At 41.1% G+C, this 27,685-nt stretch overlaps 1 protein-coding gene across 9 annotated transcripts in view; it reads right to left on the bottom strand.

Annotated features, from left to right (window-relative positions):
* EPB41L4A (erythrocyte membrane protein band 4.1 like 4A) overlaps positions 1-27,685 on the bottom strand; it is a 270,520-nt gene that overhangs the window by 169,873 nt on the left and 72,962 nt on the right. The window contains exon 2 of one of the 9 annotated variants that reach the window (XM_082376854.1): positions 6,527-6,624. The exons of the other annotated variants lie outside the window; for them this stretch is intronic. Within the exon in view, the coding sequence (XP_082232980.1) occupies positions 6,527-6,538 (12 nt within the window). The 5' untranslated portion in view covers positions 6,539-6,624. The remainder of the gene's footprint in view (positions 1-6,526; positions 6,625-27,685) is intronic. 9 annotated transcript variants of the gene reach the window in all.

Here is a 27,685-nt window from a genome sequence, read left to right as displayed (position 1 = left end):
CCCTCAGAATGGGAGAAAATATTTGCAAATGAATCATCGGACAAAGGATTAATCTCCAAAATATATAAACAGCTCATGCAGCTCAATATTAAAAAAGCAAACAACCCAATCCAAAAATGGGCAGAAGACCTAAATAGACATTTCTCCAAAGAAGACATACAGATGGCCAAGAAGCACATGAAAAGCTGCTCAACATCACTAATTATTAGAGGAATGCAAATCAAAACTACAATGAGGTATCACCTCACACCAGTCAGAATGGGCATCATCAGAAAATCTACAAACAACAAATGCTGGAGAGGGTGTGGAGAAAAGGGAACCCTCTTGCACTGTTGGTGGGAATGTAAATTGATACAGCCACTATGGAGAACAGTATGGAGGTTCCTTAAAGAACTAAAAATAGAATTACCATATGATCCAGCAATCCCACTACTGGGCATATACCCAGAGAAAACCATAATTCAAAAAGACACATGCACCCCAATGTTCATTGCAGCCCTATTTACAATAGCCAGGTCATGGAAGCAACTGAAATGCCCATTGACAGACAAATGGATAAAGAAGTTGTGGTACATATATACAGTGGAATATTACTCAGCCATGAAAAGGAACGAAATTGGGTCATTTGTAGAGATGTGGATGCATCTAGAGACTGTCATACAGAGTGAAGTAAGTCAGAAAGAGAATAACAAATATCATATATTAACACATATATGTGGAACCTAGAAAATGGTACAGATGAACTGGTTTGCAGAGCAGAAATTTAGACACAGATGTAGAGAACAAACGTATGGACACCAAGGGGGGAAAGCGGTGGGGGATGGAGGGGGTGGTGTGATGAATTGGGAGATTGGGATTGACATGTGTACACTGATGTGTATCAAATGGATGACTAATAAGAAAATAAATAAATAAACATTTAAAAAAAAACACAGGTATTAGCTGCATTAAAACAACAAATACTCTAAACTTTCTTAACTGAAATGAATCTGAGCTTGGAAGAAAGAGGGATGTGTTGATTAAAACACTGTACAGGGATTAATTAGTTAATAGTTTCTAAAAATAGTTAAAATAATGAAATTTTATGTGTCAAGTAAAGAATAAGCACATTATAATGCTTTCCTATTTAAAAAAAAAAAAAAGATCTGAATGATAGCCTTGCTGGGTAGAATAGTCTCAGTTGTAGGTTTCTTCCTTTCATCACTTTGAATGTATCATGCCACTCCCTCCTGGTCTGCAGAGTTTCTGCTGAAAAGTCAGCTCACAGTCTTACAGGAGGTCCCTTGAATATGACTAGTTGTTTTTCTCTTGCTGCTTTTAACATTCTCTCTTCATCTTTAATTTCTGCCATTTTAATTAAAATATTTTTTCGTGTGGACCTCTTTGGATTCTTCCTGCTTGGACTCTGTGCTTCACAGACCTGGATGTCTGTTTCTTTTCTCCGGTTAGGGAAGTTTTCAGGTATTATTTCTTCAAGTAAATTTTCTGCCCCTTTCTCTCTCTCTTCTCTTTCTGGGACCCCTATAAAGCAAAACGCTAGTACAACTGATGTTGTCTCAGAGGTGTCTTAAACTATCCTCATTTTTCTTTCTTTCTTTCTTTCTTTTTTGTTTTTTTTCTATTCAGTTTGGGTGATTTCCACTACTTTGTCTTCTAGGTTGCTGATCTGGTCCTCTGTATCATCTAATCTACTGTTGATTCCTTCTAATGTATTTTTTTTTTCTAATGTATTTTTCATGTTACTTTATTCTTCAGAGCTCTGCTTGGGTCTTTATATTTTCTAACTCTTGGTTAAACTTCTCACTGTGTTCATCCATTTTTCCCTCAAGTTCATTGAGCGTCTTTGTGATCAGTACCTTGAACTCTATCAGGTAGATTGTTTAACTCCACTTCATTTAGTTCTTTTTCTGAGGTTTTGCCTTGTTCCTTCATTTGGAATATATTCACCTGTCTCCTCATTTTGCCTAATTCTCTGTGTTTATTCCTATTTATTAGGTAGGTCGATTATGTTTCCCAGTCTTGAATAAGTAGCTTTATATAGGAGACATCCTGTGGGTCCCAGCAGCATAGTCCCCTCTAGTCACCAGAGCAATTTGCTCTAGGGTTCTCCTGTACATTGCCCTTCTCTGGTGGTGGGTCCAACTACTGTGGGTGCAGTAATAGGCAAGACTGGCCTCCAGCTCAGTTGGCTGCCAGGTCCTGCCTTGTGCTGTGGTTGCCAGCCCAACATTGGGCAGAGTTGGGTCCCAGCATAGGTGGCTTTGTGGCCCTGAGGGTTCTGGAACTGGTGCTGGCCTGCTGGTGAGCAAGTAAACACCTGGCACTAACAGGCTAGAGGGAAAACTCCAAAATGTCCCTTGCCAGCACCTGTGTCTTCATGGTAGAACAAAAATGGCTGCTGCAGCATCTATGTCACCAAAGGGAGTCCCAGTTGCTTCCTGCCTCTCCAGGAGACACTCTGAGATCAGCAAGTGGGTCTGACCCAGGCTTTTTTCAAATTACTGGCTCTGTGCTGGGACTCAAAGCATATGAGGTTTTGCATTCACCCTTTAAGAGTAGAGTCTCTGTCTCCTACAGCCCTCCAGCTCTCCCATACGTAAGCCCCACTGGCCTTCAAAGCCAGACATTCTGGGGGCTTGTCTTCCCAATGCAAACCCCTTGGGCTGGGGAACCCAATGTGGGACCTGGACCCCTTGCTCTTTAGGGAAAACTTCTGCAATGGTGGTTATCCTCCCATTTGTGGGTCACCTTCCCAGTGGTGTAGGACTTGACTGTAATGAATCCCTCCTACCCATCTCATTGTGGTTCCTTCTTTTTATCTTTGCTTGTGGAAAATCTTTTTTGCAACTCTTCAGGTTGTTCCCAGAGGTAGTTGCTCTGTAAATGGTTGTAATTTGATGTGCCCATGGGAAGAGGTGAGCTCAGCGTCTTCCTACTCTACCATCTTGGCCACTATCACCAAAGCTTTTATTTTCAATCCTTAACTAATAAACCTAAAGATAAAAACCACCAAAGTTAACGTTCTGAAAAGCCCTTGTGAAGATATTTGACTTTATCTCTTTCACATAAGCACAGACATAAGGAAAATATTTCCCTTATCTGCTTGGTAAATGCTAATACCTGTCTAAAAAATCTAATCTCTCTTCTCCCCCTCTCACTACATCGTCTTTAAATGAAGATTATCATCTAATACATTAAATATTATTCACACATAAGATAAACATTTAATCAGCAAACATTACTCCATATACACATTAATCTTGAAAAGAATCCATTTTGATGGTGTATGTACAGATACAGATTTTCCTTTCTTTTTTCCCATCAATGACAGGTACAACAGGGTTGTAAAAGAAATCCCCAAGATGTCACACATTATGTTAATGAAGCAGGGCTTCGTTCAGCTGCACTTTCCTCAAAGAATTACCATTACACACTTAGTCACGTATGATAAGAACACTGCACTGTTTTTAGAAAATGTATTGTAATATAAGGGAAATGTTTTTGATTAAATATATAATGAAATGGGTGATAAGAGGTGATAAAAGCACACACTGTGAGAAGACAATTCTTGTTAAAAATCCCACAGATATTTCGTTTTACTCTAAATTACCTTGGTTAAACTTAATTGGTCCTTTATTCAAAATCCATTAGATAATATATAAACAAAAAGCCCTTCCATGATAAATCTTCAGGTTCTTAGACATTTTCTGCTATAATAACAATGCCACATCCAGAAAATGTCTCTTTGTGCTCATGTACCTATGTCTTTAACTAAGGTAAAAATCTGTTGGTGAAATTTTTATTCGAAGGATAGGCCTACTTAAAATTACAATGGGTACTGTCAAAAAGATCATTACAATTCATTCAATGAGAGTACATGTCTCAATACCCTTGCCAGCATTTGGATTGAGCAAAATTTTTCCAATCTGACTGAGCAAAAAAGAGGGGAGGGGGTAATTATTTTAATTTGCATTTTCCTAACACTGATAGAAGTAAGTGCTCTATCATGTGCTGACTAACCAATTCCTAGCATTTTGGTTAGTTATTCTCTAACCCAAAGTTTATAAGCAAATTCTCTTTAATACTTCTAATACTTGTACAATTTCACTTAGTATATTTAGTTCTTCACTCCATCTGGAAACTATTTCTGTGCTTGGGATAAGGGCCTAATTTTGTTTCCAAATGGATAGACAACTACACCACCATTTACCTAAAAGGCCATCATTTCCCTTTTGATTGAAGCAACTTTATCATCTACTAAATGAATCCTCATTCTATTCCATGGATTATTCCTGGACTAATCCTCCAAGATTTTATTAACTTTAGTTTAATATAGTTTGTTGATATCTATCATTCTCTTTCCAATTTGTCTCTGCCAATTCTTAGACATTTTTCTCTGCTACAGGAAGTTTAGAACCAGCTTGCCAATTTAATAAACAATTCTGTTAAGAATTTGACTGAAATTAAATTGAATTGACAGACTGGACAACTTGGGAGGTAATGATATGATATTTACAAAGTGAAACCTATATGGTTTTCTTTTATATTCATCAAGGAAATTTTATACTTTTTTCATGTCGGTCTTACAAAATTCTACTTAGGCTTTGTGGTAGGCAAAAGTTACAAAATGCCCCCTCCCCCCAAAAGAAATGTCCTGCTCTAATCCCTGGAACCAGTGAGTATGTTAAAATATCAGCCCTCTTATTGTGTTATGTGTCACAATTTTGACATTAAAATAGGAAGAATATTGGAGTGCGTCAGACCTAATCGCTTGGGTCCTTGTAAGCAAAGCACTTTCTACAGCAAAAGAGGAAGGCAGAAGGGAAGTCAGAGATATTTAAAGCATGAGAACAACTCCATAGGTTCTTGCCACTTGAAAGATGGAGGGGGCCATGTTAAGCAGCCTTAAGGAGCTGAGAGTAATCCCCAGCTGATAGCCAGTAAGGAAATGGGAATCTCAGGCTTGCAACCACTAGAACTGGATTTTGCTAACAACCTGGAAGACTTTGAGAGTATATTCTTCCCCAGGGCCTTCAGATAAGAGACCAGCTGACCAGCACCTTGATTTCAGCCTTGTGAGTCTGAGAAAAGAACCCACTCATGCAGTCCTGGACTTCAGACCTTCAGAATGGTGAGATAACCAACAGGAGTACGTTTAAACCACTAATTAGTGGTAATTCGTTATGCAGCAATAGAAAACTAATACAGGCTTATTCTTAGCTTTTTTATAGTTTTACTGTTACATTATACTTTCTGACTGGCTATTGTTAATCTATTGGAAAGCAACTGATTTTCTCCCCTGCAGGCTCTACAGATACCACCTGACAGTTGCTTGGGTCTTCTCTTCATCCTAATATCCACAGCCACTAAACCTGAAGCAATCCTTAATCCATCAATACGCCCTCCCATGGTTCTCCTGCCCATGTTCTGGGCTACGGTTTTCACCTTCAATTGTTTTACATTTGCCTTTTCGTCTCAGGAATTTTTCTCAAACAATTTTTGGCCAACTGAGACCAGCCTATTTTTCAGGTGGTTCTGGAAAATGCACCTGTATCTTTCCTATTCAAAATAGTTCTGGAAGGCTGGCATACCAGCCAGTGTTCCACCTTGATCTCATTTCCCCTCTGGGTCCGTTCTCCTATCCAGGCACAGACAGGAACAGGTAGAGCCACAGAACTCCACCTAATCCTTCTGTCCCAAGCAGGTAAAAAAGTGCTTCACGAAAAAAAGAGGAATGAATTATGCTTGAAATTACAGCACTGAAACGGGGAAGATTTTTAAAAATATACATCTAAATCAAGGCTGTCTTTATACAAAAACATTTTATACCTCTATTTCCACAAGAAATGTTAGCCTTTTCACACATATCATCTACTCAAAAAGCATAAAAAAAGAAAAAATGCCCTGCTTATGAAGAAAATACACAAAGGCAAGCTTGGAAAACCAGCTTAGAAGTTTGGAAAGTCTATGGAGATTGCAAAAATGTCATGCAAGAATCACCGTCTCCAAAACTATCATTGGAAAAATACCAGAACGTAAGTCTGTTGATCCTCTGTGACAGTTTTGCATTTATATAGAATCTGGTGCTGAAAATACTTTACAAATATTAGCCTTTAGCATATGTTATCCTCTACAGAGAAACCACAAGGAAAGCATGCATTGTTATGCAATGAATCCAGAGCTGACCTAAGAAAAAAACATGATGTTTCATGATTCCCTCTACAGCTTTCTGTATGTTACAGGTGTGTCTGCACACATGCCTGGAACAGAGCCAGGTGGACCTCGGAAATACTATATTTCTGTCACTTCTTCAAGCAAACATGTACATGAAAACTGCTTAACTTCTCATCTGTCATACTGCAATATGACAAGACTCAGAAAGCTTGCATGCCAGCAATACATCAGCTACTGGGGCAGGGTGACACCACCAGCTCACACTTCTGCCCATCCTACACTAACTGACCCCTTTCAGTCCCCTTCCTCCTCAGTTGTATTCCATTGGGATGTCTTCTGCTTTTACACTTACGGATAATTTCATTCTTCACATGGGTTCTTCACAGAGACTGCCTGTGGGCTATATGTTGCAGTTTGAGTTGAAAGTCTTCAGTTTCTGAAGAAATCATCCTTGAATAAAGAAATTAAGAACTGATAGAGAACTGACATGAGAGCCAAAGAACAAACTAGAAACACACTGGGCAAGGAACAGGCCAGTCCAGGATTTATTACTAGAAAAGGAAAAGAAAATATCATCAAGGATATTATGAAAGAAACATGACTTCATTCAAACATTTATTGAGTACCTCTTACATGCCAGCAAGTGATTAATATCTATAAGATGGAAAAAGTACACTAATAAGAATGCCAGAGGAGGGACTTCCTTGGCGGCTCAGTGGTTAAGAATCTGCCTGCCAATGCAAGGGACACGGGTTTGATCCCTGGTCCGGGAAGATCCCACATACTGTGGAGCAACTTAGCCCATGTGCCACAACTACTGAGCCTGCATGCCACAACTACTGAAGCCCACACAACCTGTGGCCTGCGTGCCGCAACTACAGAGCCTGCGTGCTGCAGCTACTGAAGCCCGCGCCCACGCTCCACAACAAAAGAAGCCACCGCAATGAGAAGCCGACGCACCACAACGAAGAGTAGCCCCCGCCCGCCACAACTAGAGAAAGCCCACGTGCAGCAATGAAGACCCAATGCAGCCAAAATTTTTTTTAAAAGTTTTTTAATAATAATAAAAAATTAAAAAAAAAAAAAAAAAAAAGACTGCCGTAGGAGAGTCAGACGCACCTGGAATATAATACCAAGAACCTTGATGGAAGAAGCAGGTGACTGCCCTATCAGAACCCTGGAGAAGCCGGGGGGGCTATGGAGCAATAAGAAACTTCTAGAAAGTGAGACAAGGAAGGACTTGGTTTTCAGAAGCTTTTTTGTACATTTGTCTAGTAACTATGCACGTCCTATTTGAGTAAAAACAATTTTTAAAGCAAAAATATGCCAAGTAGGAACTCGTCGTTATCTTTTTCTTGCTCACAGCTATAGTTATTTTGTAGATTTGGCTCATGTGCTATGAGGTATTAAGTACGGAAAATGCGGAGAGAGAAGATAGCACTATGATGGTGAGCTGTCAACATTCTGACCACGTTTACACCAACAATTCACGCTCCTATCCTTCAAAACAGTGACTTTAAGACTTTTTAATCTGAATTCTTCCCAAGCCCTTTGAGCAGGCAGACCTAACTATTCTAGGCCATCATATACCAGTGTGGAGGCCAAGTGCCCCCAGTCCTTGAAACGCTGAGACACGGGCTTCACTTCCAAGAGAGATGGTTCATTTCACCTTAAGTTTAATATAAACTTATTTCTTAACTTTACTTCTTTCAGTGTTTGGCAAAGGAAACTCATGAATGTGATTGTATTTAGCACCATTCCAAGTCTTTCTGACCATTTCTAGAAGAAATCTCTGCCAAAATGAGAAAATCAACAAGATGCTATAAAATAAGACATAACTATAACCAAAGCACTTGGCAACATGCCCAAGGATTTTCTGGAAAATGAATAAAATATTGTCATAGACAGATAAGGAACATCCACTAATGAGACTTTTGAGAGAATGAGTTGAGTGCCAACACAAATAATAGAAAAAGAATTTCATGAGGTCTCCCCGCATCTTGGCTTGTCTGTACTGTTCCCTTTTTGTGGAACATCTTCCCTCCTCTCTGTCCTCATCAAAGCCCCACTTATCCTTCAGGACCAAGTGCAAATACCACCTTCTCCATAAAGCCTGTCCATATTCCCTTAACCTCATTATGACCTCGGCCTCCATTGGACCTACAAAGTGTCGTACTTTTGTCCTTCTCTGAGACTCACACTATTCTGCCTTTATTAAAGACACTTGATACTTCTCTTAACTTTGCCACCAATATTTAGACATTTTGAAAGCAGGTGCTGAACGTTACACACCACTTCCTTTCCATGTCAGTCCGATAACCCATACACAGTAAGACCTCCCGAAAGTTCACTGAATAAATACTAAGGGCCAAGAAACAAGGAAGAGAAAGATGCAGTATTGGAAACGTGGTGGCCTGTGAATTAAACTTCTCTTCCTGTCTCTCAATGAAGATTTCCTTTTTTCTTGACCAATCAAACCTATGACAGTGAAGAAAGATGGATGGATTCAGTTATCCTGCTGACCTCAGTATAATCACTGATTCAAAGCTACTTAGTTTATGTTTAATTTGAAAAACATACATTTGTTTCAGTGTTAATATAATCTCAAAAGACTCAATAGACTATGACGTTGGTATAAGTATCTTACATTTGAAATTTGTAAGATACAAAAAAATTAGAGGCCTGATATTCAATTTTTATACATAAAATATGAAGATACACAGTTTTCTTTATGCAATAAAATCAATCTGACAAGAATTTGGATTTCCATCATCAGGAAAACAAAAAAGATTTGATATGAGGCAGTTAAGAAGAAAATAAAGAAATAAAGGAAGCTTCTGACTTTTTATAACTCCATTCAGAAAAACTTCATTTAAATGTTACAATTTATTAATTTACATTTCAAATGAAAGTAAATAAATGCCTGTGACATATTTCTGGATGGTAAATTATATGCCACTTAAAGCTCAGCAAATAGAGAAATAGATTACTTTCATTACTGACATCCTAGCAACATTCTGGAAAGAATGGAGCTACAAGAGCCTTATAATCACAGAGAAAGACTCCCAGGCAGGGTAAGTTTATTTGAAAATACCATCCGTGAGGCTTTCAACCAGAACAAAGGATTCTTCAAATGAGTAACAACACCTTTGCAAATTAACATGACATTACAAACCAGAAAGGCAGGTTTTTACCAGCTGCACAGAATGATAACTATTACGTTCCACACAAACAGCTTACTGCTTCACAAAGGGGAAATGAACCCTTCGAAAAATTCTTTAATGTTAAGCCTATAAAAATTCACTATACTTTTATTTAATATTTTTGACATAATAGATTTCAGTTTCTCTGGGAAAGCAGAAACGACGTTATATATATATATATATATATATGTATATATTTTTTTTTTTTTTTTTTTTTAGCTCAGGCCCGTTAGGATAAGGTAAAGCAGGGGCAATGGAGGAGACACTCCTCAGGCACCAATGGTAATTGCTTCTCAGACCAAGTACTGTTAACCACCATCTGAAGGTTTTTTGTTTTTTTAATTAGTTTATTTATTTTTGGCTGCGTTGGGTCTTCCTTGCTGCGCGCAGGCTTTCTCTAGTTGCGGTGAGCAGGGGCTACTCTTCGTTGTGGTACGCAGGTTTCTCACTGCAGTGGCTTCTCTTCTTGCGGAGCACAGGCTCTAGGCGCACAGGCTTCAGTAGCTGTGGCACGCAGGCTCAGCAGTTGTGGCACGCGGGCTCAGTAGTTGTGGTTCGTGGGCTCAGTAGTTGTGGTGCACAGGCTTAGTTGCTCTGTGGCATGTGGGATCTTCCCGGACCAGGGCTCGAACCTGTGTCCCCTGCAATGGCAGGCGGATTCTTAACCACTGTGCCACCAGGGAAGTCCCCATCTGAATGTTTTTGACTATGAGTTACCTTCACTTTAGGTGAAGGAATTAAAATGTGTTTATTTTTCAAGGTACTACCTATGGTTTTCATACATAAAAGCTCGTTCACACTGATGAACTTTTCTCAGACTTTAATGTTTCTATCTATTGCTGTGTAACCAACACCTCCAAACTTAGTGGCTTCAAGCCACCACCACAATTAGCTCATGATTATGCCATGTGGGCAGGGCTCAGAAGGGACAGCTAGTGTCTGCTCTGTCTGCTGTTGGCTAAAGAGGTTCCCATGGGCTCAAGTACCTGAGATAGCTTCATTCAATAGTGACATCTCACCTCAGGTGACTGGATATGGCTGGGGGCTGGCGGGGCCTCTCTCCCCGACCTCACAGTCTCTCCTGCTCCAAGGCCTTTCTCCCAGCAAGGCAGTCCGACTTCATTACATGCTGCCTGGGGGCTCTGAGAGAGCAAGAAGAGACACTGCCCAGTTTCTCAAGGCCCAGGCCCAGCAGAGCGTCACTCTTGCTACACCTTATCTGTCAAAGTCAGTCACAGGGGCAGCCCAGGTGGAAAGGGAAGGGAAAGAGACTCCATCTCTTGAAAGGAGGAATGACATGAAGGTACAGGGAGTGATTGGAAGAATTGCTGGTAGTCATCTTTGTGGACAATCTACCATATTTCACTTCCTGATCTCTCTCTGTACCTGTTATATTCTTTTTTTTCCTCTGCTGAACTCATCTTCACTGTAATGTTTCAAATTACAGGCATACCTCATTTTAATGTACTTCCCTTTATTGTGCTTTGCAGATTCTGAGTCTTTTACAATTTGGAGGTTTGCGGCAACCTTGCATCAAGCACGTCTATCGGCACCATTTTTCCTACAGCATTTGCTCACTTCATGCCTCTGGTCACATTTTGGTAATTCTCAGAATATTTCAAACTTTTTTATTATTATTATATTTGTCCTAGTGATCTTCGATGTTATACGGCAAAAAGATTATGACTTGATGAAGGTTCAGATGATGGTTAGCATTTTTCAGCAATAAAGAATTTTTTAATTAAGGTATGTCCTTTTTTTAAGACTTTATGCTATTGGACATTTAATAGACTATGGTATAGTGTAAACATAACTTTTACATGCAATGGGAAACCAAAAAATTCACATGACTCACTTTGTTGTAATATTCTCTCTATTGTGGTAGTCTGGAACCCAACACACAATATCTCCAAGGTACACCTACATATGTTTGGATAGAGCAGATCACCTTTCTTCCATCAGCTTTAAATACATCATGTGACAGGCAGTATGACTTGTACAGGACACCCAAACTCTTCTTGTAACTTACTATACTGTTCTTTTTTTGTAACTTAGCTCTTATCTGGTATTAGAAAGTAGATTAGGCTTTTGTACTTTTTGTAGGTTTTTTTTTCTATTTTACATGCATTTATTTTATTCTATTCACATTGCACAATTGTCATATAACTTACATTTCCATTATAACTGAGCCATACATGCAGCTGTGACTCCACAGTACAATCACAAAGTGGTATCAGATTTAAAATGCATAACCCCAAAATGAATGATGATTTTTACTTTCATGTCTCAAACACTTACAGGGGTGGAAGAAATTAGTTCCTCCTCTTCTCCCTTCCTTCCTGAATAACTGAAACATTCCATTGAAAAGCCACTAGGGTCCCTTCCTCAATGCTTGTTAGGGATACGTAGTGGTTATCTGGTGCGGCTGGACGTTGAGCCAGACAGTTGTCTGAGTAGGGATGGCCGCTGAGGAAGGCACCGGCCAGAGTTGGCAGGCCGGTTACACACAGAGGAATTAAGCAATACCTAAGTATACGGTGAAAAATAGGAGCCAGGTTTCTTCTGTTCGAGAAGGGAGTTACAAAAACGAGAAAACGAAACTGTGGACATGGAGGTACCAATATGAGTACATGACTTAGTATGGTCAGGTTAATATAGGTGTGTATGTGTACACACCCCACTCCTCTAGATCTGCCCCCTGAGATGGCATGGGAGCAGTGACACCCGGATAGCAAGGACCAACCTGGTGCCTAGATCTTTGGTTTCTAAATATCATCCTCTACTCCTCTGAAAACAGACGGATTCAACACTGGGACAGGGAAGTAAAAGGCCTAAAATGTTTTTTTATTACCAGAAAGGAATGGAGTGCTCAAAGAATGATGGGGTCCTTTCAAATGAATAGAGGTGTTAGCTTGAAGGGACTCTTACTGGTCAAATCTGGGGCAATTTGAACATCAGTATAAGGGAAAACATCAGATTATAATACTCTGAGAGGAATCCCTGAGTCCATGTGAAATACAAACATATTAATGAATAAACAGAAGAGAAAATGTTTTTTATAATAAAATGCCAACTTATAAATGCAGAAGGAATGACAGAATTAGAAAATGACCATAATAGTTATAACTGATTCAGTCAAGAATCATCAGCAATGCTAAAATGAATGGGTGAAAAGTCAGAGGAGGAATGGAATATTTCACAAGGTCTCAGAATATCTCCCCACAAAATATTTATTACAAAGGATAAAAGAGAAACTTTACAGTGAAAAAAAAACCTGGCAGTCAAACCAACAAAGTTATTTTTACCAATAGTGGGACAAATTGACACCATGAACCACCTGAAAGGATGCAACAAACATAGCACCACTTCTGTGTTTTTCCTGCCAAAGATACTTAAGCTGAATTTAATATTGAGGAAACATCAGACAAGCCCAAATTGAGGGATACTGTATGAAACACCTGGCCTAGTCTCTTCAAAAATAATAAGGTCATGGAAGTACTAAGTAACCATTCCAGACTGAAGGAGAGTTAAACAACATGTTAGCAAGATACCATGAATAATCTGGACTGGATTATTTTGTTCTAAAGGGGGCAATATTGGGATAACTGACAAAATTTGAACGAGGCCTTGGATTAAGTAGCCAGACTGTATCTCATTTCCTGATGTTGACAGTTGTGCCACGATTATGCAGTAGAGAGTCCTTGTTTGTAGGTAATTTGCACTAAGGCATTCAGGGGTAAAAAGTCATGTTTTCAACTTACTCACACAAATGGTTCAGTAAGAGAGAGAAAAAATAATGATAAAACCTATGTGGTAAAATGATAACTGCATCTATGGGTGAGGGGTAATTGAATTTACACTGTTTAGAATTCACTCAGCCTCCCAACTTTAAGATTATATGATTTTTTATGAAATTTGTTTAATTTGGGGGAAATTCCAAATTTAAAAGATAAAGTGAAGCTTTGGTAATATTTTATTATGTCATAATAATTCAAAGTCATATAAGCCAAAATCACATAAAACAACAAAACTGCTAACACTAATTCTTATTGGCACATACTAGTACTTTACATATACTAACTCAATGCTCACAGCCGCCCTGTGAGTTGGAGATAATACTGTAGCCGACACTAACTATCGGCCATGCACTGGGCACTGTTCTAAGAACACCACATCTTTCTATAAAGGGGAAACTCATTTAATCCTCATAGCAACTCAAGGAAATAGACGTTATTATTTTCCTCACTTTACAGATAAGATCATTAGAACCCATAGGTTAAGTAAGAGCACACAGACAGTAAATGACAGAGCCAGGATTAAAACCTAGGCTGTCTGGCTCTAGAACCTGTGCTCCAAAACGCCCTCACACTGTACTGGGAAAGCTAAAGAAGAGGTGTGAGGCCAGAATTCTCTCAAAACTCCTAGGGAGAGTTTCTTAAAATCTGTGTCAGAGCCAAAGGACCCACCTGGGTTAACCACAGATTTTAAAGCTCCCTAAAATGACCTGGCCAGAAATCTAAGTTGGTTCTACTTGGAAAGACACTGTGACTGGTCCTCGGAGGGGCCATCTCACCCTACTGACGCCAGCAGACATCAAGGGTCACTGTACTGGTGACTTAAACCACTCAAGGACCAAATCATCTCCTCCAAATACCTCAGTTGATGGGTCCCAGTTTGATGGCTTATACTCATCCATTATCACACACACACACACACTTTTATCTTCCAGTACTTGATTTACCATGGCCCAAGAGCCCTCTTAGCCTGTCTGAGGACAAGGCATCCACTAAAAGACAAAGAAAAATTACAGCCCAAGTAAGAAGTCTCAAACCACTTGAGTGAGGGAGACCAAGATGAACAACTAGAACAGTGTCTATAAAAAGACCAAAGAAAATAAGGGAGAAAAGGCAACGGGGATTTTCAGTAAGATACTACTAGAACACACCAAAAAAGGCCTTTTAAAATCAAATTAAAATTTCAAAAGACACAGTGGAAAAGGGCATGATCAGTACTGAGAACATTCAGTGTTCTGAAAGATCAGACAAGCATAAGTGAAAATACTAGAGAAATGGAAGACATAACCAGAAGACAGAACATGCAGAAAACAGGTTTTCCTGGAGGAGGAGAAACAGTAACAAACAAAAAAGAAATAAATTGGAAGGGAACGTGGGAGAGGACAAAACAAAAGAAAACCTCCCTGAACTGAGAGAAGAGATATTTCTCTAGACTGAGAGGGCTCACAGAAAGCTCAGGCAGCATTAATGAGGAATAAAAAAGACACATGCCTAGGCTTGTGAAATACTTAAACTGAGAAGGAAAATCATCTGCAACCACACATCTTACTGTGTTCATTAATATGACTTTACTATTTCAGGAAACCCTTACCCAGGAAGATGAAGTTATAAATAATTTTATTGTTTCAGGAACTTTCCAAAACCCATTTATTTAAACAATAGACAGCTCAACTAATCCTTATTAGAGTAAATACCCCTTATTTAGCCCACCGCTCTTAAACTGCTTTATCAAAAACTTGGTCTAATTCTATGTCCTTGCACTGAACAGCCTGCCTCAAACCAGACCCTAACGAACCTCATAAATCCCCCACCTCTGTCCTCCCTCCTCTGAAACACTCAGTCAGTGTCATGGTCCTCCTCACTGCAGTAAGCAATAAACTTGGCTTTTCTTTATCTATAGGTTATTCTGCAGTCTTTTCAGAGTCAGCAGTCAGAGACTCAAGATTAAGAGGAAATCATATAGTCACTCAAACAAGTTGAACAGAGAACTTAACAGAGGAAGAAGGATCAGATTAGCATCAGATTTCTCAACTGCAGTACTGAAAACTAGAGCACACTTAAAAGAGTGACTACTGAGAGAAAAAGCCCAACCAAGCTGTTCTTCACCTGTCAGGGAAGACAAAAAGCCTTCCTTGAATATGGGAAAGTAAGAAGCTACTTAACCAATGACTCAACCTAGGAGATCTTGGAAGATGTGCTCTAACTAGACAGAGACCTCAGGATGGGCAAGACAAAGAAGAGGGGGGAAGTGGCACAATGTAACGGGAAGAAGCTACTATGACTTGGAATTTATAGCTTATAATTTAAATGTTTATTAAGAGACATACAATAAGAAGAAACTTAACAGATGAGAATAAAAAATTCTAACCTGTCTAGGTAAAACCCCAGGTGGAGGGATATTTATTATTTAATTTTTGTATGTTAAGATAGAATTTTTAATTGTAGCTGCTCTGGAAGTATCCAGTGGGAAAGGAACCACTAAAAGGATGAACAAGCAAAGAATGTCCATGTTAATGATGAGGTTGGTAGAGAACTGAGCAGAAATGTGACCATGGAGCAAAAGAAAGGAAAAGAAGAGCAAACAACAACAAAGTATAATAAATGATAAATTAAAAATAGATGGCAAGAATAAAAGCACATGGTGGTGAAGGAGTGACAACCTTCTGAAAAGTAACCAGACAGTTGCTATCACAGGTACCCTTAGAATAAGCTATCTGACTCTGGGGGATCTATTTTATGGACATGAAAAGCACCAGCTATATAGTCAAGGATGTTTACTGCAGCACTGAGAGTGGCAAAATAAAATCCCCCAACCTGCATGGCCACCAACAGAAGAATTACTGAATAAACCATAGTCATTCAAAATGAGAAATTATGCAACAATTAAAAAGGGCTGAATTGGGCTTCCCTGGTGGCGCAGTGGTTGAGAGTCTGCCTGCCAATGCAGGGGACGCGGGTTCGCGCCCTGGTCTGGGAGGATCCCATATGCGCGGAGCAACTGGGCCCGTGAGCCACAACTACTGAGCCTGCGCGTCTGGAGCCTGTGCTCCGCAACAAGAGAGGCCGCGACGGTGAAAGGCCCGCGCACCGCGATGAAGAGTGGCCCCGCTTGCCACAACTAGAGAAAGCCCTCGCACAGAAACGAAGACCCAACACAGCCAAAAATAAATAAATAAATAAATTTTTTTAAAAAAGGGCTGAATAAATATGTGCTAAGTTGCAGTGATATTCATAAGATATTTTACTTATAAAAGCAGAGTTGTGTTTTAAGTGGGTGATGAAGAATTATTAAGTTTTTCTCTATGCATCTCTACATTTTTTTAATTAATTAGAACAGTATGTTTTACTTTTGCAATTTCAAATTTTGTAACTTCAAAACCATCTAAGAAAAGAAAAGAAAAGGTGGTAGGGAGGTCACCCCTTGGCAAGAGAACAGCACACATCAGTGTTCAGAGGCAGCTGAAGGTGAGTCAGGGACCTGGCTTTTATCCAGCTCTGCTCCTGGCTCACTGAACCTCAGGCAGGCTGCTTAACCACGCAGGGTCCCAGTTTCTTCATTTGCGAAATGGGATCACTGAACTGAATAAAGATCCTTTCCGGCTCTGGCAGTCAATGAATATGTAACAAAAGCTGTAGACTGAACCCTCTGGAAACCCACACTGTCGGCCTCTTTCTCTGTGAACTTACACTCATCCAAAATCTAGTCAAGGGTGAGTGTCACCAGTCCACCTGAAAGCCGTGCCTAACCCCCAACCAGAAGGAAATTCCACGAGGGGGTGATCAAGAGAACAGCCAGATCCACACAGAGACAGCACAGAAACTGTTCACTGGAGTCCCTTCGTCAAACAGGGTCCTCCCAGTTTCATAGAAGCGGCAATAAAACATAGAAGGGGCAATACCCCTTGGTATTACTGGCCAAGGGGTAATTCAAAATAATTATATTTCTTTTCATCTCAAATTTCTGAAAAAGATATATTAAAAAAAAGGGGGCGGGGGCATACTATCAGAACAGAAGTAAAAAAAAAAAAGAAAAAAAAAAAGTTTTACAAATTGGCTTTAGTCATTGAAAGCTTTCTACTCACCATGCCTCTAAAGACAGGGTCTTGTTCCAGTGCCCTGTTATTTCATTTAGTGTTCTTACCTCAGCACTCCTGAACAATATGTAATGTACAACAGGTCACAGTGCAAAGGCTGGTGCTCTCAACTCACCCGGTCTCCTTTGTTTTCATCCCTACTTCCTTTTTCTTGTCCCTGCTCTCCACTTTTAAGAATCAACCAAATGACTAAAGCCACTTACACACCTACACCATGTAAGTTCTACAGTCAACCAAAAACCTTCAGAGGCAATAGGGCACTAACAGGATCACAGAATCAATCATCTATTCACTGAACAAACATTCACTGAGCATCTACCATACACTGTGGTAGAGACTTTCAATAGCTCATTTAACCCTCACAACAAGTGCATAAGTCAGTAGTAACCTCAATTTTACATATGGGGAAACTAAGGCTCAGGAAGGTCAGCTGAGTGACTTGCCAAAGCCATGGAACCGTTAAGTGCTGAAGCTGAGATATTCACCTGAGGAAGGGCTCATGGTCATGGTCCTTCCTGAACATGATGTTAAGGCTCAGAAGAGCAGACAGTATCAGTATTTCTGGCTAGAATAATTAGAAAAGGCTTCCTTAAAGAAAAGAAATTCAACGTATTACAGAGTAAACATGGCTTTTTCAAAGAAGGACCCTCCATGTTTAAATTTAATGATTCTAAGAAATAAATATCTTCTAAAGCTCCTTTTAAGGATAGAAAATGTCAAAACTATCTGTACCTACTCAGTAAGACATTTTTCTATTTAATAGAAATTGTAAGCTACAAACTTCAGCTGTAAATAGAAGCACTTTGAATATAGTGAACACTCAATAACTACTCTTGGATACAGAAAGAAAGATAGGAAAGGAAAGGAGGACAGACAAGCATTGGATTCGAAGTGGGGTCTGGTTGTCCAGTCAATCCACCCTTCATGGTCATTGCAGTTCTACAACTTTTAATTACGTGCAGTCTCCACTATCAGTTTATTTTATTTCTTCTTCATATCTTCATTTTATTTCTAATATTTGGGCAAGTTATAGTCCTTTAAAAAGATGCTGTAAAACATTAGGAGAGAAAGATCCTATGAATCAAAATAATCTTAGTTGAATTCAAGTTTCCCAAAGAAATAATATTGTGAATAAAGAGTTGTTTACTGCAGAAAAGGTTATGTATCTGAGAGTCCTTGTGCGGAAAAGGGTTGTGTATCTGATAACTATTTTAATGGTTGTATCTAAACTGTTTTTTTTAAAATGAAGTGATTTTGGATTTTGTTGTAAACTAAAGAAATAGAGCTAACTTAAGAATGCCCCAGAATTGAGTAATAACCAGAGTTGAGACTGGAACCCAATTCTCCTAACTGCTCAATGTATATCCCGCTCATTTAAAATGTTGGTCACTTTGTAAACACTTTGTAAGCAACCAATATTCCCCTAAAAAGTTTCAAGAAAATCAAATTTTCATCATTCAAACTAGATTGTACCATTGACTTTTTTCTGAAATTTTTTTTTTTTTTATAGCTTTATTTATTTATTTTTGGCTGCGTTGGGTCTTCGTTTCCATGCAAGGGCTTTCTCCAGCTGCGGCAAGCGGGGGCCACTCTTCATCGCAGTGCGCGGGCCTCTCACTATCGCGGTCTCTCTTGTTGCGCGCACAAGCTCCAGACACGCAGGCTCAGTAATTGTGGCTCACGGACCTAATCGTTCCGCGGCATGTGGGATCCTCCCAGACCAGGGCCCGAACCCGTGTACCCCGCATTAGCAGGCAGACTCTCAACCACTGCGCCACCAGGGAAGCCCTGAAATTTTAATACTTAACTCATTAATCCTCAAGTAGCAAAGCACCTAATAAAACTTCTCAATTCCTTGGATTTTTTGGCGGGGGGGGGCAGGTAGTAAAACAGTTAATACATTAGAAGGAAATACAAATGTATAAAAAGAATGTGAACCACCAACTCCTAAATCACAGGTCTTACAGATAAATTTTTCTGTGGCACTTATTAAAGCACAGTTCATCCAATTTCTCCATTCTAAGGGAGTTTAACGAAAATGCACAGGGAAATGTTGACAAGGGCCAAGAGGCATGGTCTCTGTTTCAAAGCAACTTGAACAATGTGCACTTAAGCAGCCCCTATCCCCTGAGAGCTATGCATCCAATAGGGTAGCCGTCAGCCACATGTGGCGATTGAATAAATGCGTCTGGTCCAAATTGAGAGGTGCCGTAAGTATAAAATACACACTGGATTTTGAAGACAATATAAAAACAGAATAATTTTTATATTAACTATATGTCAAAATACTTTAGATATATTGGTTAGATATATTAGTTATATTAAATAAAGCGTTATTAAAATTAACTTTTTAAATGTACCTACTAGAAAATTTTAAATTATCGATGTATTTCACATTATATTTTTTTTGGACAGCACTATACTGAAGCTTTTCTTGATAAAGGAACACAATTGCTGACAGCTGGTTCCCTGGGTTGGCCAAAGGGTTCTGACAGTCCTGATAACTAATTCTTTTATGACAGACCCTCCCTATCTAGTCCTGGCTCTGATCTTAACTAGGTGGGTGACCCAAAGCTGCCCCTTAACCTCTCCAGCCCTAAATCCTCATCTGTAAACCTGGAGAACTAATACCAAGGCATCATTTTAAACAATGAAGACACTGAGACCACATTTCCTGCCTTCCGGTTCATTGTTCCTTTCACTGCACAACTGCATCACACCGCTTTCCTGATTTTATCTGTTCAGTGACCCCACACTGCATCTCCAATCCCAGGGACCGGCCTGAAAATGGGTGTCACTCTACAGGAAAAGGAGAGTGTAGACGAAACTGAGCAGACCTATCCCACCACGGGGGATATTTTCAGCACCCCGACCCCCTCCTCAGCTGAAAGTGAGAGGACTTTCCCACAGTGGGTGGCCCACGGGACTATTTGCAACATCAAAGGCAGGCAAAGTACTGGGCATCTTCAGAGCTCCAGGCAAGACTGTGTGACCTAAGGCAAGTCTGATGAATCATGGTCACACTCAGTTTCCTCACCAGCAAAACGCATTAATAACACCTGCCCAACCCACATCATGGGCTGGTTTGGAAGATCAAATAAAACCTATCTGGAAGCTGTTGAAAGGCACAAAGCACCACATACACAGTCACGGTCTCACTCCTTTCATAAAATGCTAGCCTGTGCACAATCACAGCGTGTTCCGCGCTAACCGGGCTCTGCGGCACTGTAAGATAATAAGGGCACAGTTTGATACTTGGCTAAATTCATTTATTTTTTAGGTGAAAAAAAGAATAGATGTAGATCTCTTATTTTTTAAGTTTAAAAAAAAAAAACAGGACGATGCCAAGTAATAAACAGCTTACCTTCATCCCGCATTTACTATGCACCAGGAATTGTTCCACATTCTTAATATTATCAGATTTGATCAGAACAACTTATGTTAGAGATGAGGAAACTAAAGTGCAGAGAGTAACTATGCCTTATATGTGGTAGGAAGAAACAAGACTTGACCCCAGGCCACCTGGCTATGCAGTCCATGCTCACACCTGCTGCCAACGTGCAGAGTATACTCTCTTGGTAGAAATAAAAAGGCCTAATACTTATGCGTCTATGTATCAGTTAAGTGTCAACATATGCATATTTTATATAGATTTGGAAGAAATTATTAATAGTGATTACCTTCAGAGAGAGCAGTTAGCAGGATGGGGTGTGCACAGGGTGAGAGGCTGTTACTCTTCATTCTATAAACTCCTGTGCTGGTTCAAGCTTCTGACCTTGTGCACCTTGTTTATGTCCACAGACTATTTTAAGTAAGGGAAGTCATCTTTCAACACGCTAAGGAGCTACCTTTCTATTCTTACAAATCCTTAAACCAACATAGCAGGAAAGCCATTGACTCTGTGTCAACAAACCCAAGCCCAAATTCCAATTCCCACTACTTAATACTCATGGACATTTGGAGAATTTCCTTAGCCCTCTGTGCTCAGCTGCTTCTTCTACAGATAAAAAACTCCACCTTCCTCACAGGCTTGCTGTGAAGATCAATGCATGCCAAGAATCCGGTCCCAAATTGGTGCCCAGCCATCGCTGAAGAATATTACTTCCGCTCCATCCCCCTTTATAACTACTCAGATCTGCTGGTTTTACACATAAAACAGTGAGATGTGTTGACCTGCTGCACCAGACAAATGGCCCCAAACTGGAGGTTAACTCTGCTTCCTGGTTTCCTTATTTATAATAGGCAGTGGACACATGCGCTCAGGATCCCCCAGCATTGGAGAAGTGAGGGTTCCCTGGGGTTTCAGAGGGCTGGTACATCCTGCTTCCCACTGGGGTGCTGAACCAAAGAAATACTGGGAATCCAGGGCCCTCTGGGTACTGCTGCTGCATCCTGATAAGTCTCATCAGAGCAAAGCTGTCAGCCTCCACTCTGGCGTAGGGTCAGCAGATCTTCGCAAGCACAGCCACAGGAGTTGGCAGGCAAGGGGTCTCAGCCCCCAGGAATAAGCACCCACCAGTCCCCCAACCAATGTGGGCAGCAGCAGCTGGGGGGCAGCTAACTCAACAGAGGATCTGCTGTCCATGGTACCCAAGGGGTGCCTGCTTCTGGGTGCATGTGAGAATGGCCTGGATTGCTTTTGCAAAATACTGAGCCCTCACCTCCAACCCTGAGCCGTCCAGGCGACTGCCAATGGGCAGACAGGCATTAGAATCACAGCAAGTATTTCTTATTAAGGAACAGGATGCTACCAAGCAGCTCCCTCTCCAAACAGGTGAACTGGGGACAGAAACTGAAGAAACCTAAGGGATCTGGTCTGTGGGAGCAGGAATGAAAGCAAAGACATGCGTGAGCTCCACTTCTATCCCCAAGGAGGCGGGCACAACATTACAAGAGTTCTGCCTCTGAAGCTCTAATTCCAAAATCTTAAGAAGGTGAAAAGTAAAACAGTCTTCTTGGTTTTAGCTCTCGATTCCAAAACGATCTCATCAACTTATTTTACTCTTGAACCATTCTTGCTGACACACAGCCTTAGGTGGGGTGGTACCACTTCTGTTATTTGGAGTAATCATCTGGCTTAGGGACCACCCAGGACCATTTCAGTGTGACAAGGTCTGCCATGAAATAACTACTTATGGGTTTTTATTTTTTTAAGTCTGTACCAGACTCACAGACATAGAGAACAGACTTGTGGTTACCAAGGGGGAAGGGGGGGAAGGGGGGGAAGGGGGGGAAGGGATGGACTGGGAGTTTGGCGTTAGCAGATGCAAACTATTTTATATGGAATGGATAAGCAACAGGGTCCTACTGTATAGCACAGGGAACTATATTCAATATCCTGTGATAAACCATAATGGAAAAGAATATAAAAAAGAATGGGCTTCCCTGGTGGCGCAGTGGTTAAGAATCCGCCTGCCAATGCAGGGGACACAGGTTCGAGCCCTGGTGCAGGAAGATCCCACATGCCACCGAGCAACTAAGCCCATGAGCCACAACTACTGAGCCTGCGCTCTAGAGCAACAAGAGAAGCCACCGCAATGAGAAGCCCACGCGCAGCAACGAAGAGTAGCCCCCTCTCTCCGCAACTAGAGAAAGCCTGTGCACAGCAGCGAAGACCCAATGCAGCCAAAAATAAATAAATAAATAAAATTAAATTAAAAAAAGAATGTATGTATATGTATAACTGAATCACTTCGCTGTATAACAGAAATTAACACAACATTGTAAATCAACTATACTTCAATCAATCAATCAATCAATCAATCAATATAACATCTGTAATAAAACTCTGCACTACAAGAGATGTGGGCACTGCTGCTCCTGAATGACACCAGGCCCTCTCTGAAATCACCCTTCCACTCCCCAGTCCAGGCACTCTTTTTCCACTTCTGGTTGTCTTTCATTTCTCTCTTTCTTTGTGCATTCTTTCTTTCCTAATAAGTCTTATATTTGACTGACACCCAAGCTATATTTTAAGCCCCACTGATAGCTCTCAGAATAACATGGATTACCAATAGTACAGTTAACGTTAGGAATTGAAAACATACACAGATATGGTAGAACTATAGCTTTTTAAAAATTGACCTAATTTTTAAAAAGCACATGATTATTTTTGTACTTTTGCTTATGTACTTTGTGGCTCTTTACGAACAGTGGAAGGCTTTCTTCCTTTACTGTTTTAAAAGCAACACAACATACCAATCAAGAGACTAGTGTTCAAGGTTTGGGGAAAGGTTCTTCATAGACTCAGATCATTCACAGCATGTGGTAGAGGAAGAACAGGGAGATGGTGGGTACTGATATGTAAGCATAACTCATGTTTGTTCTTAATACTATAGAGTTCCCAACACCTGCAAATGCTAAGAATACTGAAATCATTAGTAGCCGCTTTGCTGAGCAGGAGCCCTAACTGCAGGACTGTTTTTCCCTCCATCAGCTTAATGCCTGAAACTAACACAATACTGCAAATCAACCACACTTCAAAATAATAATAATAATAAATAATAATAATAATAATAATAATAAAATGGAGGCATCCCTGAAAAGCTTAAAGTATATCACTTTGGGAATGAGCCTCTCGCTAAGGAGCTACATCCCTGAGCAGGTTTCATTTCCCAGGCAAGACCCCTAACTCCTCCTGGTTCTGCTGGGCCCTCCCCTCTAGGAAACATATGGTGGTGGGGGGAGACGTCGAGCAGGGGGGATGGGAAAATGATAGGAATGTGCATGTCAGCTCTGCTGACCCCACCAGCCGATTAGGAGCCTCACTGCTGGTCTCCACGGGAAGCTGCAGCCAGCCTCAGACGGAAGGATAATGGTTGTGACACCAAACCCCAGGAGACGGGGTGTTGATGAATATTAAACAAACACACACAGACAAGACAAAGCAGAGATGATCCAAGACGCTATGTTTGCACTCCCTGTTCTCAGAAATGGATAGCTTGGCCACAAGGGGAAGATGTATCTTCCCCAAATTGCTTGACTTCCTCTGGTCCTCTTGGCTTCCCCCACTCTCTCCTCCACATACACGCTGTTAAGAGAGTCTCTCTCTGACTGCTACATACTGACAGCAATTCTGATCCCACTCTTTCCAGGACACGTGTCACCAGCTCGGCTTTTGCATAAATGCTTCTCTGGCAGCCTAGCTGCCTGCCGGGGCCCCTGATTAGCCAGGAGGGGTATCACATTGAATTATTCTATGTGCACACTCCGTGATGTTACCATCGGTTTCCCCTGTAGGTATACATAAACAGCTTACTCAGCACCCACTTCAGGTCATCTCAAGGACCACAAAGCATGATTAACAGTGAGTCTAAGAAAATGAAAAGTAAGAGATGAGGGGTGTGAGTGTTTCACAGACACCCCACTGGGCAAAGCCAAACATTAAATTCTGACAGAGAAAAGAACTGCAAAAAACATTTGTGACAACCTTAGGAAACATACTACTAAATTCTGGCCTAGAATGGGATTTTTCATTTCCATTAAGTTTAAGTAGCACAAGAACTACTCTGTCATCAGAAAAAAAAGCCAGGGTGGCTTTGCACTGATTGGGCACAAGAGGCCTGGACACGGGATGCCTTGTTTGGACCCGACCAAGGCCCTGCACGGTGGACCTGAGAGCAGGGGTAAGATCTCCATCACTGAAAGGCAGAAAACCAAAGGCACCTCCACTAGAGTCTGAATCCACCCAAGCACCAAACTCACAGAAGGACACTCCTTCCTCAGCAGTTAGAAATCTTTTCAGTCTTATAAAGAATTAATCTATTGTCTTTAACCAGGAAAAGGTAAACATAATATAGATTTATAGGCAGAAAAATATCACCACTACTTTTTGTTTGAAACTTGTCTTTTTTAAAAAAAAAACAGATCTATACAACCAAAGGAAATGAGGAATATGATAAAATCACTCAAATAGGTTTGGATGCTTCCAGATATTCAAGTCTATTAACCCAGGCCCACAAATTGGCATTTCTCAGATGGTTCATTTTACCCCATTATACCAGCCAGACACTGTGATGATCAGGACAAGATCTCCTGACGCAAATCTGTTTGTGGCTCTCCATCTCCACCACCACCACCCAGTCTGAGCCATCTAGACTACCGCAGCTGCCTCCTAGCTGGTCTCCCGCCCAAGCACAGAAGCTAGCTCTCTCAACCCGGAAGCAGTATGCATTGACGACATTATTATCCCTCAATATTTGTCTTTCAAACCTGTCACATGCAGATTTTGTAAGATGCAAGAACATTTGATCATTAATACTGATGATGCATGTATACTGAGATTTTTCACTCACATAGGAATTAGAATTTATTGCTTTTCCTCTGTTATAACTTTCTAAGATATCTAACTATATTTAAGTTTCTCTTAAAGCCTATAATTTGATCTTAATAGAGACCTAACTGATCCGTTTTAGTCAGCTTTGCCACAATTTGGGTTGGTCTGTATCCATCTAGCACAGACTCTATCTGGACCACATTCCCTCCGTCGACCAATGTTTTTTGAGCATTTACTTTATTCAAGGCACTGTGTTAAGTACTAATGTAACGTAACAGTAACGCTACTAATAACTGACACATTTACTGAACACTTAAAATGAGCAGACTCTGTTTTAAGTGCTTCCATGCAGTATCTCAGTTATCACAGGAGGCTTGTGAGACTCATAATACTCCTACCTCCTTTCACCAATGAGAAACTGCAGGCTTAGAGAAGCAAAGCCATTCACATACAGTACCACAGTACGTGGTGGGACAGCAAACCTCCTGAGTTCATATTCCCCACTATACTATATCCTAAGATCCTAATATCAGTAAAGTATCCCTTGCCCTCAAGAATGTGAAAATACCTAAGAAGTGGTGAAAGCATGTAAACAAATAGCCTTCTCTGACCTGTACTGTAAGAAAACTACCAGGGGACTTCCGTGGTGGTGCAGTGGTTAAGAATCCACCTGCCAATACAGGGGACACGGGTTGGATCCCTGGTCCAGGAAGATGCCACCTGCAGCGGAACAACTAAGCCCGTGCACCACAACTACTGAGCCTGCGCTCTAGAGCCCACGAGCCACAACTACTGAGCCCGTGCGCCTAGAGCCCATGCTCCTCAACAAGAGAAGCCACCGCAATGAGAAGCCCGTGCACCACAACAAAGAGTAGCCCCCACTCACTGCAACTAGAGAAAGCCCACACACAGCAACAAAGACCCAACGCAGCCATAAATAAATAAATAAATTTATTTATTTATTTATTTATTTATTTTTAAAAACTGCCAGCAAGAAGATGTTATCAGAATTGGGAGGAGGAAGTGGACTGTTTCATTAGCATAATCAGGGCAGGCTCTTCAGAGAAGGAAGCCTTTGGGCCACTCCTTGCAAGTGAAGGTCAAGATCAGGCATTCCTGCAGGAGGAAACAGCAGGAACAAAGACACCACTGTAGGAAGGCACGGGGCACATAAAGAGACAGAAAAGGACTCCACTGGGCCGAGTGCAAGGTCCCTCCTGAACACATCACCTCTTCTCCATCCCCTCGGTCTCAGGTCACGCCCTCATCCTTCCTCCAGCCCACGTCCCCGCCTCTTGCCCCCTTGTCCCCTTTTCTAATACACACGCTGACAGTGTTCCTCTCCCGAAAAACCTGCCCACAAATAAAGTCAAACCTTCTTGGTATGATATTCAAAGCCAAGTTACCAATGTCTCCGCGCCTCTCACTCCCAAATATCCCATCTAACCTGTTCCCCAGCCAAACCAAATCTCTTCCTTCCCCTAAGCAGACTGTCCTCTCTCACGCCCCAGACCCTCCCACAGGCTACCTCCTCTCTCTGGAAGGCCTTCCTCTCTCGTCTGTTGGTGAACTCCTACCAGCCCTTCCCCTGGCAGCTGTCCCAGAGCCGCTGCCCACCCTCGCCCTGGCTCACCTCAGCCAGTCCGGCCTCCCTGCTGTTCCCTGAACGAGCCTACCACGTGGCCATGCCAGGGGCACTGCACTGGCTTCCCAGCACCAGAAAACCTCTCCCACCACATGTTCTGCAGTTGTTCCCACACTTTCTCCAGATGAAGGGGCTTCCTCTTGCAGCCTATGTAAAAAAGAACACCCCCTACACACATACCCCAGCCTGCCTCATTCCCTTCACACTGCTTTATTTTCTTCGTAGCATTTATCACAACTTGATATACACACAGAAAGACACACACACATTTTTTATTGTGTATTTTTTAAGGCCTACCTCAATCTCCACAATAGGGCTGGCAGACTATAATGCATGGGCCAAATCTGGCCCACCGCCTAGGCTTTGATTAGAACAAAGGCACCCCATTATTTTCCATACTGCTATGGCAGAGTCGAATAGTTGGGACCTCATGACCCACAAAGTCTAAAATATTTCCTACCTGATCCTTTACAGAAAAGGTTTGCCAGCCATGCTCTCGA

The sequence above is a fragment of the Balaenoptera borealis genome (genome assembly GCF_965194805.1).
Source record: "Balaenoptera borealis genome assembly, chromosome: 2".
Lineage (NCBI taxonomy): Eukaryota > Metazoa > Chordata > Mammalia > Artiodactyla > Balaenopteridae > Balaenoptera > Balaenoptera borealis.
This window is presented reverse-complemented; position numbering and strand designations above follow the sequence as displayed.